The sequence below is a fragment of the Drosophila santomea genome, chromosome 3R, assembly GCF_016746245.2.
Source record: "Drosophila santomea strain STO CAGO 1482 chromosome 3R, Prin_Dsan_1.1, whole genome shotgun sequence".
Taxonomy (NCBI): Eukaryota; Metazoa; Arthropoda; class Insecta; order Diptera; family Drosophilidae; genus Drosophila; species Drosophila santomea.
In genome coordinates this window covers 9,715,841-9,733,626 of record NC_053019.2, presented here as the reverse complement: position 1 = coordinate 9,733,626, position 17,786 = coordinate 9,715,841, and the positions used below count along the sequence as shown (strand labels likewise).

General features: G+C 44.3%; 2 protein-coding genes across 4 annotated transcripts in view; both read right to left on the bottom strand.

The window, feature by feature from the left end:
• LOC120452656 (zinc finger protein 704) overlaps positions 1–14,964 on the bottom strand; it is a 120,290-nt gene extending 105,326 nt beyond the window's left edge. For all 3 annotated transcript variants that reach the window (XM_039636975.2, XM_039636978.2, XM_039636979.2), the window contains exon 1: positions 14,399–14,964. In XM_039636975.2, coding sequence (XP_039492909.1) covers positions 14,399–14,950 — 552 coding nt within the window. In that variant the 5' untranslated portion in view covers positions 14,951–14,964. The remainder of the gene's footprint in view (positions 1–14,398) is intronic.
• A 318-nt stretch (positions 14,965–15,282) lies between these two features.
• On the bottom strand, positions 15,283–15,985 carry LOC120452658. The gene has a single exon (XM_039636981.2). The coding sequence runs from the start codon at positions 15,511–15,513 to the stop codon at positions 15,304–15,306; it is 210 nt and encodes a 69-aa protein (XP_039492915.1). The 5' UTR covers positions 15,514–15,985; the 3' UTR covers positions 15,283–15,303.
• Between the last annotated feature and the right edge of the window lie 1,801 nt (positions 15,986–17,786).

Sequence of the window (17,786 nt, the reverse complement as noted above, 5' to 3'; positions counted from 1 at the left end):
CACTTGCAGTTGTCATTGCGGTTGCCGCTTGCGCTTGGAAAATTGGGTTATTGGGTCATGATTCAGTTCGAAGCAATAGCATGCCAGCCACAACACAACACAACACAGCACAACACAATCGCCTCGATTTGTTTTTCGTTTTTGCCAGCCAGTCAGGCAGTCAGCCAGTTAGCCAGTCAGCCAGCGAGCGAGTGAGTGGGCTGTCAACAAAGCGAACTTGTGGATACATTTTCAGCTACTGTTTGCCGGCTGCAATTTAAACACGAATGCGCAGCCCCCAGACTCCAGCGAGCTCATCGAAATCCCAAACCCAAACCCAAACCCAATCCCAATTCCAATCGCAATTCCATACCATCCCCAATCCGAAACCCAGTCAGAGTTTTGTGTGCCTCGCTTTGTATCTTTCTAATTGACTTCCCTCTTTTGTCTGGCCATTGTCAGCGATGTTGTCGTTTTCATTGAAGTTGCTGCTGTTGTGTTGCTGCTGTTGCTGTTGCTGCTGCTGCTGCTGTTGCTGATGTTGCTGGTGCAGCTTGCTGCTGCTGCTGCTGCTGCTGCTGTCGTCGCTGCTGTCGTCGTTGTTGGGGCAACACTTGACACTAATTAGGCCACTCTTTGTGAGCCTGAGCTTGCCTTGCATTATCTGCAGCTGAGCTGAGCGCTCTGGCGCTCTATGCAAATGTTTTCCTCCTCCGTTCGCCTTTCAATTAGCTGCCATCTAAATATGTATCAGAGCATATTTACTTGGCACTTGGGTCAGATAAGCGCTATATGCATGCACTGCACTGTACTGCATGCGAACATACATACATACTATTATATATATATGCATATAGGAAGAGAATCGAAATAGTTCTCCTCGAGTGCGAGGTGCAAATACGAGTAAACTACGCAGCTAAAAATACAAACAGATACAGTATCTCAATCAATTCTATTATGCTCGACTCGCAGTAAATCACTCGCAGACAAATTGATATTGTAATTCTCTCGATTCGGAGCATCCAAACAAATTCCTGTGCACTGAAACCAAATCGCACCACACAACATTGATCCATCCAACTTGGAAATGTTCCAGCATTATTTCCATTAGTTATTTATTGTAATCACACGCTTTTCTTGTCGTGCATTTTGGTGTGCCATTGACCAACATTTTGCCGCCGCCTTCACGGCTAACATGTAAAATCGTACAAGTCGAGAGTTGAAAATTAGAAATGGGCAGGAGAACGGAGGACAACGTGGGCCATAAATTTCAATCAAAAAGTCTGCCAGCAGCAATTAAATTGCGCAATTTTCGCCCTGCTTTTTTTACGACCCGAGAATTTTTTCGGCTGCAATGAGAATTTGATTTTCTGGCTGAAAGATTGAGACCCGACATTAATACACGTATATATACATATTCAAATTATGCGGGTGATGGATGGCGTCGATGGGACTTGGGAATAATTCATCTGGGAAATGCGAAAAGCCGAAAGCAGGTTATTATTCACACCCAACAGTTCACACTGATTTGCCCAACTGCAAATAGATATTCATGGTGGAAACATCACATCACATCACAGGTACACACTGAACGACTCACAATTGCATAATGACTTTGGCAATTGCCACATTAGCATATCAAATATTTCTGTGGGCGTCTCGCATAGTTTGTTTCTCTTTTTGGTTTTTCGAGCTTTTGAGCTGCCCCCGAATCGGAATCGAAATCAGAAAACAAAAACATAAACATAAAAAACATTGTGGCACTGACACACCAAATAAATTTGCAACTAGAGACTGCAGCTTTTGGACTTGGCTTCAATTTCGTTTGCAGTTTTTTTGAAGTGCGACAAGGCAAGGGGCTAAATTTGTTTCCCAAAAGCGACTAAAACCGGGGAGAAGCTGCCAAAGTAGCACACAGCAAATTTTGTTTGCTTTTCGAGCTATTTCGTGTCTGATGCAAACAAAACGAAGCGAAATGTAGAAAATGTAGAACAAAAGCCACAGCGAATGCAGCCAGCAGTGACACACTTAACTTCCAAGTTGGTCACCCTGTCGGCTACGCAATATTCGTGATTCGTACTGCATTTGGAATTTAAAGAGGCACAGATATGCCTGTATGCTCATAAGTGTGTTGCTCAAAGGAAGCACTTCAGTGCCACTCCCCCTCTAAGCACGAACTCAATCAACTTCATGTTTTGATGATATCTGCGTGCCTCCCCCCTCCTCCATTCCCTTACCCTTACCATTACCCTTACCCTTCCGCTTACCCATTCCCGTCGAGAAATGTATGTCATAATTTCGCCTGGTTTGTGGCTTCTGGTCCCTGGTTTGTTTGTTCACCCCGTGTTTTTGGCTTGTTTACTTTGGGAATTTGCATGCAGCGCCTCCCGTTTTTGGCCATAACAACAAGTTTGCCCCGCCGGCATCGAACCATTTGACCCATTTTGCCTGCCAACCGAGTGAAACATTTTGTTTGGTTCGAGCAACTGGGTCAAATAGGGCCTATACTGTTGGGTCGCCACCCCCTAAAAACATTGATTAATCAATCTCCCCTCCCCACCCAACCCCACCGACAGCTTTGATCTTTTCCCCCCTTTCGGGCATTGTAAACAGAAAGCTAATAGATGATGGAGTTACAATCACCGGCAGCTGACAGCTTCCCAAGAAACAACCAGCCGGGTTTTTCGTCACTGGCCAAATTGACGATGGATGGTCAACAAACCTGGGAAGCACCCGGCAACCAAACGAGACTCAAATCGCTTCCCAGTCGAGTCATTGTCTCATAGTTATTTGGGTATTTATTTATTTTTTTGTTGTTCTTCGTTTTCTCAGTCGAGTTTCTTGACCGAAAGACCGGCATATTTTTGGACCTATGACGAAATGACGAGAGCCTATAGTTAAATTAAATCTGACACGCATCTGGGTTTGACTTTTTATGACGGTTTTACCATTTAATAGACTTCTTCTTCATTTTCGTAGTCTTACACTCGTATGGTTTCTGTTTTGATGGCCGGCTACTCGCTTTTTGGTATTTTACGTTTTGAATGGCGTTTCGAAAGAATTCCCCAGCACAAGATTGGATTCAAATTACGATTTTTGGGCTTCGTTGGACGCCACCAAACACAGCAACAAACGAAAAAGGAACCAAAAACCCGCAGACAGAGAAAGCGAGACAGCACGATTGCGTTAGAGGGAGAGGGGGAGACAGAGACAGTGGTAGAGGCACAAGGAGCGAGTTCGTTTGCCTCGCGTTCAGAGCAGCCACCACCAAGTTTGTTGACCTTCATCAAAATCTGGCGAGGGCAACAGGCAGTCACAACTCTGCCGCAGACCCGACAAAAAACATAATAATAATAAAACAACGCAAAGGATCACCTGTTGCTGCAGCTGCTCGCCGAAAGAGACGGGCATATGGCGTGCGAGAGAGAGAGCCAGACATTTTGAACCCTCGGAGGGTGAGATTTAACAGAAAGTGAAGGGGAAGGGGAAGCCTAGGATTTCTCCACTTGTCTGGTTCCCAAATTTATTAACATAAAAATTGGATAAATAGATTAAATTTATAAAAGAAAATTTCCACCGATCACTTGATTTTTCAATTCAAGGTACAATACAAATCTGGTATATCATGAATTCTCAACAATTGTAGAAATTTATGAAATAGTTTTCTGTTCAAAGGTAAGTGTCAAATTATGCAAACAAAAACGTCGAATTGCTGCACACTCCAATCAAAATCTACTCAAGACTCAACTGCAATCGGTTTATTCGACTCACAAATTATTACATAATTTCATAATCGGCCATCAAAGCGAAGAAGTGGAAGGGAGACAAGTGCCAAAGAGTGCAGCTGGAATTCCAAGCGATTTAAACAGCACAATTACGGGGCGATTTAAAACGCACTCGGCAGGCGAGGGAGGCAGCGGAATCGATAATATGTAAATGCGTTTGTTCCCCTGCCGAAATGAACCGAGAACCGAAAACAAAATACACAAAACACAAAAACACAGTCGAAATACTCGAACGGGATCAACGGCACTCGTTCCCGAAAGTTGAATAACCCAAATGGGCGTATAAACAAAATACAAAATAAAAATAAAAGAAAAAGAAAAAAGAAAGAATCTGAAAAGGAAAATGTAGAAGCAGCGGGAGAATGCGTACAAAAGTGCAGAACCAAGTAGAAACGAAAATAGGTCGGTTGGGGTATTATTATGCCACTAATAATTCCAAGGCTCATTTATGCATAATGACTCACAACTCAGCATAGCATACTATCGTAATGGAGTGGTCGGGAGGCGCCATGAGTAACATGGAGTTCTCCGTAAGATGATCAACACGCCGATGATAAAACATTGGATGACCAAGCACATCGATCGGTGAGCCAAACACCCATGTGTAACATTATTACCCACAGCCAAAGAATTGGGGACAATAAGTGATATCACAGCGTGGGGCTTACCCTAATATCATACAATCAACTTGGCTGCGTTTCACATTTCAGCAGCAGCAGCAGCAGCAGCAGCAGCAGCTATGCTCCCCTATACTTTATATACTTTATATGCACATATTATTGAGCATATCCAGTTGCATTTCCTACGTTCATATGTACATATGTTACATACATGCGTACATAAACTACCCCCCTTTTCGATTCGGATTGGTTTCGAAGGATTCCTTCCGAGCAAAGGATTCCTTGCCGACCCTTTGTGTCATTCATGTCTCAATACGGATCTGGCAATTTATGCGAGAGTTTCCTGTTTCAATTAAATTTTATTCGAGGCGATAAAATTTTACGAGTCTTCATTGTAGCGCAGAATAGGAGAAAAATTGTCAAGAAAATGCCAATGGTATTACTGTCCTGTTTTTCATTAGCCACATTCGCAATTGCTATGCGCACATCTTTTTTTGCTCCGTTTGTGGCCAAAAATACTTTTTGCCAAAAAAGTAACTGTTATGGCAAGTGCTCGAGGAATTTCTGCATTGCTTCAATTAATATCTGAATGGCAAACGACGAAACGGCGAACCGGCGAAACGACGACGTCATCGCAAGCAACCCCAAGTGACTAATGCCACGGCGGAGTGAGTGTTCTATATTTATCCCGTGACGTCGTAGGCAGTGTTTATGGCCCACACAAAAACGGCCCTCAGCCCATCCGCCCATTCGTCCATCCGCCCACGAGTAAGTGAAAATGTGGAAAGTGGAAGGAGTCGGAGTGGGCTAATAACACCCATCGAAATGGCCGAGAGGCAGGGCCTTGGGACATTTGGCAACTAATCGCCTCGTAAATACGGCACTGCAATGGAACTCGCGCGGATAATCCAGAGGCGAGTACAATGCGAAAGGCAGAGCAAATAAAGCAGGGTCAAATGAATGCGGCCTTTTCGAAAGTGTGATAAGCAAAGCACTCGCCGGGTACAATGCTACGTAAGCAAACAAACAAGCGCGAGCAGTACGACATTACGTATACGCAGTGAGCAATGATGACGACACAAATTGCGTAGCAGATGGCAGTGAAGCGGTAGCATTGTCACTGGCCAGGGGCGTGCTCGATACAGGGAATCTCCATTAGTGGGTCATCCCCTTGCGACGGACGCCCCTGTCAACGCCCCCTCTGGAATTTATATGGCCAAAATGTAAGAGGTATGCCAGCGAGCCAGACAAAAGCAAAGGCAATGAAGCGAATCTGATTGTTATGTGAGGTGAAAACTGTTAAAGTCAAGACAAAGGAGGGTTTAGTGATGTGAAATGGAAGGGTGGCTATATTAAAACCATTTTATGTTTACTTTTGACTACAGAGGGAAATCCATTTTCCATATTTGCATTGCTTGTAAATATAAGCTGCCAATGTAGTTGTTAAATATCCCAGTGAAAATGTATTTATTCTTTAAACTTTTATTTATTAATAAATCTCGTTTTGTGTGCTGTATTTTCCCCAATCTATCTGGTATCCGATTTAGGTACAGTACCCACCCCATCGTCGTGTGGGCGGCAAAGGGAGAAAATGGGCGTCCCTTTGTAGGTTGTTTTGCATGCTGCACGAAACTCATTCAAGTTAATTTAATCGCGTAATTTACGCATGATTGGCATCGAAAACGCGTGAAGACATCGGCCGGGTGTCGGCTCAAAAGCTTCTTCTTCTTCTATTCCCCCTGCCTCCCCGCCATTCCATTCGCTTGGCGGTGTAGCTTTCGAAATGTAAATAAACGAAAATAGAGACCAAATGTTGGGTTTTCGGGGGGAGGCGGGGTTTTGGGCGATGACGTCGCCATCTCGCCTACGCGACCGAGGGAAAAATGAAAAGAAGAAGCCTCGACATAAACAAAAAAACGACCGAATCCCCAAATACATACAAATACATACGAAAACACAGACACACACACAAACAGAAGTACAGAAAGGGAGAGGGAGCATAGGGCCCAACATAACGGTGAGAAAACAAAATGGCGACCATATTGCGTTGTAGTTTTTCGGAGCTTGGGAGGCTGCCATTTTGTTTTTGGCGCCATCTCACCCCCACCCCGCTTCTCTCTCGGGTGCGTAAGTTTCGTGTTTTTTACTTTGGCGGTCCAGCCGGCCGGTGGATTGACTGACCGACTGAGTGAGTGACTGAGTGAGTGAGTGAGTGAATGAATGAGAGTCTGGCAGACGCTGCATTCGAAATGCGGTAGAAAGTGGCCACAGACGGCGGCTTAGCGGTAGAAAGTGTGAAGTTTTCGACTTTGTTTTTGCCAGCCACCGGTATTATGTTGGTATTTAGCTGTGATTTAGATGTGGATTAAAGCACAGTCCAAAAAATATATATTTACTCATAGAAACTATAATTGGGTAAACAAAACAATAAAGCAATGACTACTAAATCTCCTTAGAGATAATATTGATAAATAATCTTCTTGCATTTAATACCGCATATTATTATCAAGATCCTAAGCTGTTAAAAGCAATCAAATCTTGAATAAACTTCGTAACTTAAGTGGCTTTGGTGGCCGTTACCACACAACTCTTTTTTCCTCTTTTTTCCCAAATCAACTTTCATAACAGTGGACTTGCAATGGATCTCCATCCTCCATACAATCCACCAACTGGGGGTTTCAATTGACCATCCGAGGAGAACTCGTCCGTCCGTCTGTCCGTCCGTACGTTCGTGATAAGCCGCATACGATACGCGTGCAAGATTTACTATCGCCTTGCTTTTCAGGGATTTCCAGCTTTGAAATGTGCCTGCCACTTGAGCTGCGACTTCAGCTCGGCAGCTGCCGTTGATTCCCCCCGGGTGCAAGTTGCTGCTGTCAATTGCACATCAGCGCCAAAGGGGTTGCGGGGGGATGGGGGTATGAAGCGGGGGTTGTGGGGCAGGATTGGCGGATAGTGGCAACAAATTTGTGAAAATCAACTGAACTGCCCGCTGCTGCCACTCAGAAACTAACCAGCACATAGACCCCATTTATGTATATTTCAGTTTTTTAACGCCATTTTATAGTATTGATAAATCCTGTTTTATGTATTTTATTGATAAATCTTGTTTGATGTATTTTTTTTGTAAATCTTGTTTTGATGTATTTTATTGATAGATATATAATTACACATTTTGACACATTCTATATATTACCAAATAAACCTTGATTTAATTGAGACCACAATTGATTCGTTGTCAATAATCTCTTTATTGATAGTAATTATCTTCTAAATGATACCTAAATTATCGCCGCAAGCGTATCAAATGAATAAATGATAGCTCTTTAATAAAATCAGTTCGACTCATGTTCACTGCCCCCGTTATTTATCCGTGAACTCATTGTTTTGTTTCAAATTACAATCAATTTGGTTGCTAGTTCGGTGGTGCAGGGGAAATTGTTGCAGCTCAATGGCAATGGAATGCAAAGGCACCCCCAACCACACCCCTTACTTCACCCCTTACTTTTCCAACGAGAAGAAGAAAAGCCAGAAAAAGCGTCGAAACATTTTAATTTGATTAAATTTCATGTGACCCAAATACCGGAAGCAGTTGTTCTCAGTGCCCTAGACGAGAGTCCCCTCCCACCGCTCATCGCCCACCACCCACTGCCCTCCACCCGCCGCCCACTTTTGCCCCCCCAGGAAGAGTGACAATGGCCTCGCATTACGGAGAGCAGCAAAAAAAAAAAAAAAAGCAAGGGAAAACGCAGAGAAGCGAAATGGGCGCAAAACAAAATCAAAATTGTGATAAAAAAAGGGGGGAAAATGGAAAAGCGGTTAAGGGTGAACCCAGAGGGGGGTGCTAAATGGGTGTGGGGGGGGGGGGGGGGGGAGGGTGCTGAATTCTGGTTGCGTGTGTGTGTGATTGTGTTTGCTCGGCGCAAACCGGTGACGTTGACATCTTATTTTATTTTATACATTTTTCGGCTTTGCTGTGCCACATGAAAAGCAATTTTCATGCGTGGCTTCTTCTCCTTTGTGTGTTTGTGTGTGTGTGCGTGCGTTAGTGTGTTTGTCTGCAAGTGTGCGTGCTTCCGCTGACAGAATCAAATGGAAACCAAACCCAAAGAGCCGGTTTTTCTTCAAAGCGAATAATAAACAACAACAACAACAAAAAGTATACTTATAAAAAAGAGAGTCCCACTCACAAACACACACACACACGCACACACCGGCAAGCTGAGCGTGCGTAAAGTGCGTAACTGTTGTTAATAAGAAACGGGTTTGCTTTGGGCTTCTTTATTGCCATCTCGCTCTGGCCGCCTAACTGGTGTGTACAGCTGTTTTCTGTTTATCTCGCACTTTCCGGCTCCTCTTTACATTCGTATTTTTGTTTACGTTCTGTGGCACGCACACGAGACCACGACACGCACACGACTCCCCCCGCCCACTCACTCACCCATACCATTGCGCCTGAGTATCTGCAAGTTTGTCGTATCTGTATCCGTATCTGTATCTGTATCTGTATCTGAGTGTTGTACTTTCTGCTGGGCGAACACATTTTCACACTTTGCGCATCCCTTTCTGCCTATTTTGAATTGTTTTTTTTTTTTTGTGTTTCTTTGTTGTTGGGGAAAACCCTCTATGCCTTACTTAATCACCAAAAATTCAGCTTCATCGCTTTCACTTTTAAATTAAGTCATAATAAAGCAAAGCAAATAAAGCCTTATAACGCACATAAAAAGACGAGAAAAACCGAATCGTAACCTACTTTCGTGTGAATAAGATACTGCGCAAAAAATGATCGAAGATCAATAATTAAAGCTCTCGATTTTTATTTTTTATTCAAACTGGACTTTGAGTATATAGCCCTTGAAGCTGTTCCACAATCCAAATCAAGTCTATTTCGGCCAACGTTTTATGACGCTCATCAAAGCAACAAAATTGCCTTCCGGGTGGGTAGATAACTAAAAACTGCAGTCTTTGTTTAAAGTTAAAGCCAAATACCAGTTGATACTGATGCGATATCGTTTTATCTGAATGCTTGTGCCATTTTTCCCACAAAACTCAAGCTAAAACACTTGGGATCGGATTATATTTTTTTTTTGTTATTTTCTTGCTGCTCGCTGTCTTTCTTTTAGCGTTAATCAAAACCCCATTTCAAACTGACCCACATACCAAGGTGGCATGTACCCAAAACGCCAGACTCACCCAGACATAGTCGAAAAAGCAGGTGTTCACGTGTATAGGTTTGTTTGTGTCTGTGTGAATATCTGGTTGTGCTTGTGCTGAAAGGCCGCTTGAAAAAGCTAAAAGGCGCTGCTTTGAAATCTAAAAAATAAATAAAAATAACAACAACCGAAACTCAAACGAAACTGAAACCGAAACAAGCTATAGGCATTTTTTGAAAGTCGTTTCGATTTTTCGTTTGGCAATCGCTATTCCCTTTTGATTGCTCCCATTTGTGAGTCATGAAAGAAATTAACGCTATGACAGCAGATCAAGACCGCCGGTAATCCGAAACCAGCTAAAGGACAAGTCGTTCAACCTGCAAAAAGGTCACCGAAGCAGCAAAGACCAGAAAAAAAATATAAAGAAAAAACACAAAGGGCAAACGGATTTATAGCTTCCAATTGGAGTGCAGCATTTTTTGTTGTCGGGCATCATAAATTGCCAAAAAGCGGCGACTTTCTACCTGCAAGATCTACGAGTAGTAGCCGGCAAGGTCGATTAGTCATTAGAGTGCGGCACCCAGACCAATATCAATACCATGCCATCCATGTCCAGAGTTTCCAGAGTTTCCAGAGCCGAAAATCCAAATACCGAAAACCAAAAACCCAAAACACGGGGTTCTTACTCAAGTGGCCTGGCACTCTGTTTTTTTCCCCTCGGCCAGTTTGGTCAAACAAAAAACCGAAAAACGGCATACAGGCAAAAGGAACAAAAAGGGGAATTTATGTTTTTGCCGGTATCATAAAACCATAGCAATGCACCGAAAAGAGAGACGGGTAGCGGGTAAATGGGCAGAACGACGAGTGTGAGAGGTTAGAGGATAGCCCTGGGCAGGTCGTTAGCCGATTTCGATGTCCAGAGACACGGTTGAACAGCGGGTAGTCCTGCAAGGGATATAGATATAGGATATGGAAGCAGGCGCAGACATGCCCAGCCAGGACTCGGAACAACCATGCTCAAATGGCTCAGCTGATCGAGACCCTTGATAAACGATCGCCGGAGTAATGGATTTATGAAAACAAACACACACGAGAGTGTGGAAAGTTTCTGGCCAAATCCAATTATCAGCTTACAACTGCTAAAAATCCGGGCAAAAACCCCTGCGAAACTTGATTGATTTCGGTAGGCGAGCGGTAGTTACAAATGAGCAGCTACCAGCTGGCCGAAATGCGCTTTTGGCCGGGCCAACAAAATGGGTCGCTGCCGAAAAGTGAGAGGCCAGAACACGGTTAAATATATTCGCTTTCTGCTTCTTTTATTTTTTTTTCGTTTGGTTTTTTTGGGTTCGCAATGAAAGTAAAAAGTGAGTTGGAGAAATGGGAGCAGCAGCACTTGCGTGCGTGCAGACATACGTTCGTATGTAAAATACACACAGCAAAAAATCACTTGGCAATGTCAATTTCAATGCCATTAAAACGAATTTCGTTTTAAATGCAAAACACAGGTAGAACGGGAGATAACGAGGGTAAAAACTACAAATTACCCTGGGCGGAAGTGCCAACACAAATCGGAGTGGGCTACCCGTCTTTAGTCCCGGACTCTTGACAAATTACACCCGACATTTTGGCCGGCAGCTGAGCTTAATTCTTGGCTGGCTGGCCTCCATTAAATGAGCTTGCAAATTATATGCGCTGCTGCTGCTGGACACTTGATTCATAGCCATGGCATTATACGTCATCGTAATTGAAATGCGACTGGAAATGGACGTGGAAATGTAAATGAAAATGGAGATGACGATGACGATGGCGATGGCGACGGCGATGGAAATGCGTGCAACAAGTTTCTCGTTTGAAATAACCTTAGAATTAATTGCCTCACGTTTCCGACTCAAACAAAAGCAAAAAAAAAGCCGAAAACAAAGGCAACTGCTCAAGTTGAACCGAAAACAAATTTCGGTTGGAGCCAAACAAACACTCGCACACACACACACGTGACCATCACATGCCAGCGAGGACAACTATTGATAGATGTAACAAATTTCCCCACCCCCAACCGTCAGTTCAGTTTTTTCGATTACAAAAGCAGCAGCAGCAACAAAAATAACACAAAAAATGGAAGAAAAACACACAGCAAACAAAAAAACCAATTGTTGATTGACTTACAACATAGCAGCGACGAACTTGAGCTCTTCACATTTCTAGTTATTCTCAAATTTGTGGCTAATGATGAGGTCATAGGAGTTGGAGCTTGTAAGTCGCACGTTTCCAAACGACTCACATTACCATAGCTGATTATGCCAAAAGATTCCTATTCCAATACCGATTCCAATACCGATTCTGATTCTGATTCTGATTGCGAGGCTTTTCAGCCCCGTCACCGATCGTAAGAGCCAGGCGAGTGAACCAAACAAGCTGAGATAGATACATTTTCAGTGTTTTCCCCTTTTGGGCAGCGCATAAAACTCGATCGGGTCACAGTACGGGTATCTGTATCTGCTGGATACCAGATACCATATACCAGATACTAGATACTGAACAGTGAATACCGAATGCTGAGCACTGGATACTGGAAACTGGGCACAATGGGCCGACATCGGGCTGGGGACAAGCCCACACATCTGGCAGCCAGCTAGCTCTGACAAATTTATCGACTCGTCGCCACACGGAAAAGATATGCGCAGCTGACTTGGCATTGAGGAGCACGTCTCTGTATCTGTATCTTGGAACGTACGGGTACACGGTTGGAAAAGCAAAAACAGTTGATAGTGTAACATCACTTTGGAGCTGATAAGCTCTGAAGATTCTATGCTTATCGGTGGGATTGAATACAAACTGCTATTTCACTTAGTTCCGGGGTAACAACATTAATCGCATATGTGGAATCAGTAAGCATCGTGTAAAGCTATTTCTTTCGGTGTATCGCGTCATTCGCATGCAACAATTACAAATGTTCTAAGCGATTATTAGTCGAGAGAGAAAAAAACAACGGGCCGGCAAAAAAAAAAAAACAAGCAGTGGAAACTGCAAGGAGGGAGAGCCGAAGGTGGAGCAACAGAGATGGCGCGAGGAAGAGATGGCGCGAAAGGGACGGAGCACAGCTCGAAGCCGGCTGTTGCATCTCTTTCCCGCCGCAGCGCAGCGCAGCGCAGTCAGCCGGCAAACCGCGTTGGTATTGGTATTGGTACTTGTATCTGTGGGAGCGTCTATCCCACAGATGCATGTGTTCCGCTTATGTATCTAACTATCTTTGTATCTTTGCCATCTATATGTCTGACTTATGACGCAATTCGAAAAGTTCATCTGATCTTTTTTCTGCTCTGTCTCTCTCTCTCTCTTTCTCTCTTGCTGGGTATCTCTATCTGTTGCCATCAGCCGGTTGGATGTTGTTGTTGTTGCTAAGGCGCGGCCGCAGTCCGTAGAATTAATCTATATAATTAGCTGCAAGGCGTAGAAACATCAAGCCATATATCTCTATTTAGCCCTGAATTTCGTAGCGCATTTATTGCAATTGTTTCCCCTCAATTTACATTACCCTTTTGCGCTTTTTTATTGTGGGTGTTTATTCCACCAACGGAATTCTTTCACGAAACCGAATTCTAAACAAATTTTCATTACGACACGATCTCATCATCAACATCTCATCCGTAGAAAAGCATCGTCGTCATTGGGATTGTTTTTTCGGGCTTGAGCGTTTGGATTCGGGGGCGATTCTATAAATGCCCCAACCGATGATGTTTCACTCTTGAATTATTTTTCGCCGCTTTTATTTATTAAATTTTGTTGGTGTTTTGTTTTGCCTAGCCGCTGAGCAGTTCAACGATTCGAGTGACGTAATGGCAAAGGGGCTGTGGCTGGAGGATTACCTAGATCATGTGTGTGGGATCAACTTGGGGGAGAAAATTCACGACTGAGCGGCATAGATGTGTAATAAAGACCAAACAATAAAGTGTATAAACTATTGCATTTCTGCCGGGTATTCAATACGGAATTTCGTAGTTATTTCAGTGCTTCCATTATAGCATGGGATCAAAGGGTCTTTGGGAATTAAAAGCAACATAAAAGTGCCACACATTTCGGGCTGCTGCTGTGCATCGAAGATACGTAATTAAATCTGAAGCCGCTTCAGCTTCTGGTCAATCTAATATCGGGGGCTCGAACTGGCCCTCAATCGAGGGGGGTTCTCTATATCGGAACGCACGAGCAAGAAGGCCAAACCCAGAGCGTAACCCAATTACGTGCCAAAAAGCGGAATGCGACCCTCGACAAGTATTTTTTGTGCTTTTCTCTTTTTTTCAGTCGCTGCATAGTTGCACATAGAACGCGATTGCACATACACACACTATATATGTACACTATGTATGCATGTATATATGTATTGCCATATCGCACGGTACTGTACACTGGGGTGCGAGTAAATATATGCTCTGAATACCCGAGTACATAAGCGCATAGATACATATGTATATACATATGCATGTGTATTTGTCTATGTGCATGTGTATGCTGCGCCCCCAAAAAGGGGAGGGGCATGCTGTGGTGTGGCCAAGTCAACCTTGACACACTTTCCACCGCCCCACAAAGCTGATGATGTTCATGATAATGTAGACGATGATGACGATGCTGCTGGCGATGATGAAGACGTCGACAGCACTGCCAGCAGTCTTCCTCAGATGCAGTGGACAGGTCAACCCCGCACAAAAAGTATCTAAAGGATTGCTGAATCCCCTGTTTCCAGTTAAGTTTATTGGAAACCAACATTAAATAATTCAAAACATTTGCCTTCGAGCAAAAAGAGCTTCTTGCAGATTCAAAATATCCTTTAGATATTAAGTATGTATGACTAATAGGATGTGCCACTCACCTCATTTCCAACTGTTGTGATCTTGACAATCACCTCGTCCTTGGTGGCGTCGTGCTTGACAACATCGCCGCTCTGCTCGCGTCCGTTGTAGGTGAAGTAGACCCGCTGGCCGGGCTGCAGCTCGGTGTCCATGATGGACCGGAATCCGGGTCCAATTAGATCCGATTCGCGGAACTCCTTGATCATGGCGCTGCGACGCAGTGCCTGAGCGGGACTGATGTGTACGTTGGCAGCGCGACGCGTTTCCACGATGACCGACGGATCTGTGGAGGATGTGGACGATGTAGACGAGGCCGTGGACGACGTGGACGCGGCTGGGGACTCGACGGCGGTCTTGAAATCGAAACGGACCAGGTAGCGCGTATCGGCGTTCAGCTGGGCCTCGCCGGGCGCCAGAAATGTGGGCGGCGGCGGGGGCGAGAGCGGTCCCATGTACGAGGGCGGCGTTTTCACGTCGGATATGGTGCCGGAGTACCAGAGGCCATCCGGACCCTTGGCGCACACCTTGGTGCCGATGATGGAGCGCTTGGCCAAACGGCGGCCGGTGGACATTTTTGTACGTTCGGTTATTCTACTTTCCGGATTGGTGGGGGGGGCTATTTTAGTTACCAGCGCTTTGGATTTGCTGCGCTGGATTTGCTAGTCTTTTTTTTTACTAACGTCTGTTTGTTTGAACTTGGCCTAAATGGGTGGCCACATTTTCTCTTTGCACTTTAAACACTTTTGCTTTTTTGTATTGCACTTGAGTATTTGATTTTGTGAATATTTGTTGCACACTGCTTCCCAATTAGTTACACTTTCTGTTTGGTTATTAAACGCACTTTGTCTTTTTTTCGTTTTTTCTTTATATTGGAGTTGGAGTTTATTGCGGATTAATGGGGGCTATGGCTATTTTGGTGGATTACTTAAGTCTGGCAGACGTTCTTGGTCAGCCGGTAAACGTGAAATTGGCCAAGACTGGGCAGTTTCTTGATGATATTCTTGTGATACAGCTCCAGAGAGAAGGTGACGCGGTACAGGAGCCACTGGGGCGGATGGAAATGCGGCTTTAACTTCACATGCTCGGCGTCGCTGGGCGTCTGAATGGCGTGGCAGTTGCGTTTGTGCCTAAGCATAATCCAATTTTGACCGCTTGTAACGTCAGCTTGCAGTTTGCAGTTCGAGCTTCCTGCGGGGGAAAGTTGATTTGTTTTTCGTTTTTCGCGCTTTTGCCGGTCGTTACTTTTCACTTTTCTCTCAGTTTTCTTGCCAGCACACAAGCACACACATAGACATACACACTTTTATACACGCACACACACACTGGCACAACACAGAGAGCAATATGCGATGCAATTGGCGGCTGCTGCACTGATTTGTTTTGACTTTTAGGTTTTTATTTTCTGCCTTTTCGCTTTTGGTGGATGTGGCTGTTTTGCTTTGAAAATCGCCCAAAAAACTAAACGGAACACCAGAAGTGGGCCCGTTTATCTTGGGTTTTTGGCTTCTACTTAGTTTGCTTGGCTTTTCACTTGGCTGTTGGCTATTTTTCAGTTGTTTTGGTTTGGCGGAATGGCCCGAAAAGCGCTTATCGGTCTGCTCCCGAGAGTTGGCTATCAGAGACTGAGGCGAGCGCACGAAAAACGAAACGAAAAGCAAACGGCCAGCAGTTACAGTTACCCACACACACACACACACACACAGCGGAGCGCTCTCCCTCTCCGACTCTCTCTTATTTATGTGTGTGTAGTATGGCCGTGTTTCTATGGCATCTACCTGCGCTCGGAAAAGCAAAATAAAACACATGTGTGTGCGTGTGTGTGTGTGTGTGCGAGTGTGTTGGGCCTCCCCGCAGCATAAAAATGTTAGAGGAAAACTGCAATTTCCACGGCTAACAGAGTATCCAAAACAGTGGCAAATCATATAATTATGCTATCTAAGTGCGCAGTAGTTTAGCAACAAAATAACTATGACGCCATCACTGGATGGATGGAGCATAAAACATGGGGACAGCATTGAAAAAAAGAGCAGCATAAAATACTACGCAGTTATGAAAACAAAACCAATCTACAGAACACTTGTCAACGCATACGCGCATCATAAATGTGCGTGTGTGAGTGCGACTCGCTCTGGTTTATCAATAACAACAGAGCGATAACAGCTGTTGGAGGCGACGCAGCAACAATGTTGCGAAAACAGCTGTTGAACAGCGAACATCAGCCCCAAAACAAACGAGAGAGAGAGAGAGAGAGAGAGAGAGCGGAAAACGAAGTGGGGCAGCCCTGCTCTTGGATCCTCTTCAAACCTTAATAGATCCCGGAAGTTTTGCTACCTAAACTACCTGTATTGCATACATCATGGATCTCACCCCGCTATTACCAAAAATCATATGGCCTACTCTAAGGCGTTCGTCTTACCAGAACACCCTTTAAGGTTCCATTTTTGCAAGCTTTCCATTTATCTTTAAAGAATTGCCAATCAAACCAAATTATAGTTTTTAATGGTTTTTAATTATATCATACAAGTTAAAAGTATTGCAGTCCGATTACCCGTATAGAAAGTCGCAAATGCTCTGTAAATGTTAGCGTAGAGCAGCGGAAAAGAGCCGGCCGGTTTAACGATAACGTCACAGAATTTAACAGTTAAAGAGAGTGCTGTGTTGGCTGTGCGTGTGTGTGCGTGACTGTTTTCCAACTGTGTGTGAGCGACTCACAGCTGTTATGTGCTTTGAAATTCATTCGATTTTGTTTACATCAATTCCATGCTGGCGCTGTAGATGTGAATATGTTGCTGTGCTGCCGATGGATGTGGATATATATGTGTTTCGAGGTTTTCTGGTATTTTTGGGCTCTCTGCGGGCCGAGCATTGTTGTTGCCTTTGGAATGACCTCTGTAGGCATTCTCCGGCAACGTCAGCAAGTGTCGAAGGGCGATGGAAGGGGCCTTAGGAAGGGGGCGGGGTTCGTTTATTGCGGGGATGGGCGTTCCAATCTTCAACTCCAATAACCATCACATCCATGGGAGATCCAGAACGCCACGGGGCCAAGATTTGCGTGGTTATTGTTCTGGAGTTTCGACGTTTCTGCGTTTTCCGCTCCGTTTTCGGGGTGGATTTTCTGGGGATTTTCATGCCGCCAGCATTATTGAAGACGTCATTTGCGAACGGAGTGGGAAATCGAGGAAAATGCACTGCGTATTTCCCACTCCATCAGTGCGATTGTTAAGTCAACCAAAAAGCCGAAATAAAAGTCCAAAAAATTGAGGACGGACGGACGGACGGAAGACCTTGCGAGATAGTGCGGAAATACAACTTACAGCTCTTATCTAGTCGAAAATTCAACTGATTACAGGCGAAGGAAAAACTTATGTGGGTCTTATCTACGTTGGGCTACACAGAGAAAAAAAGCTC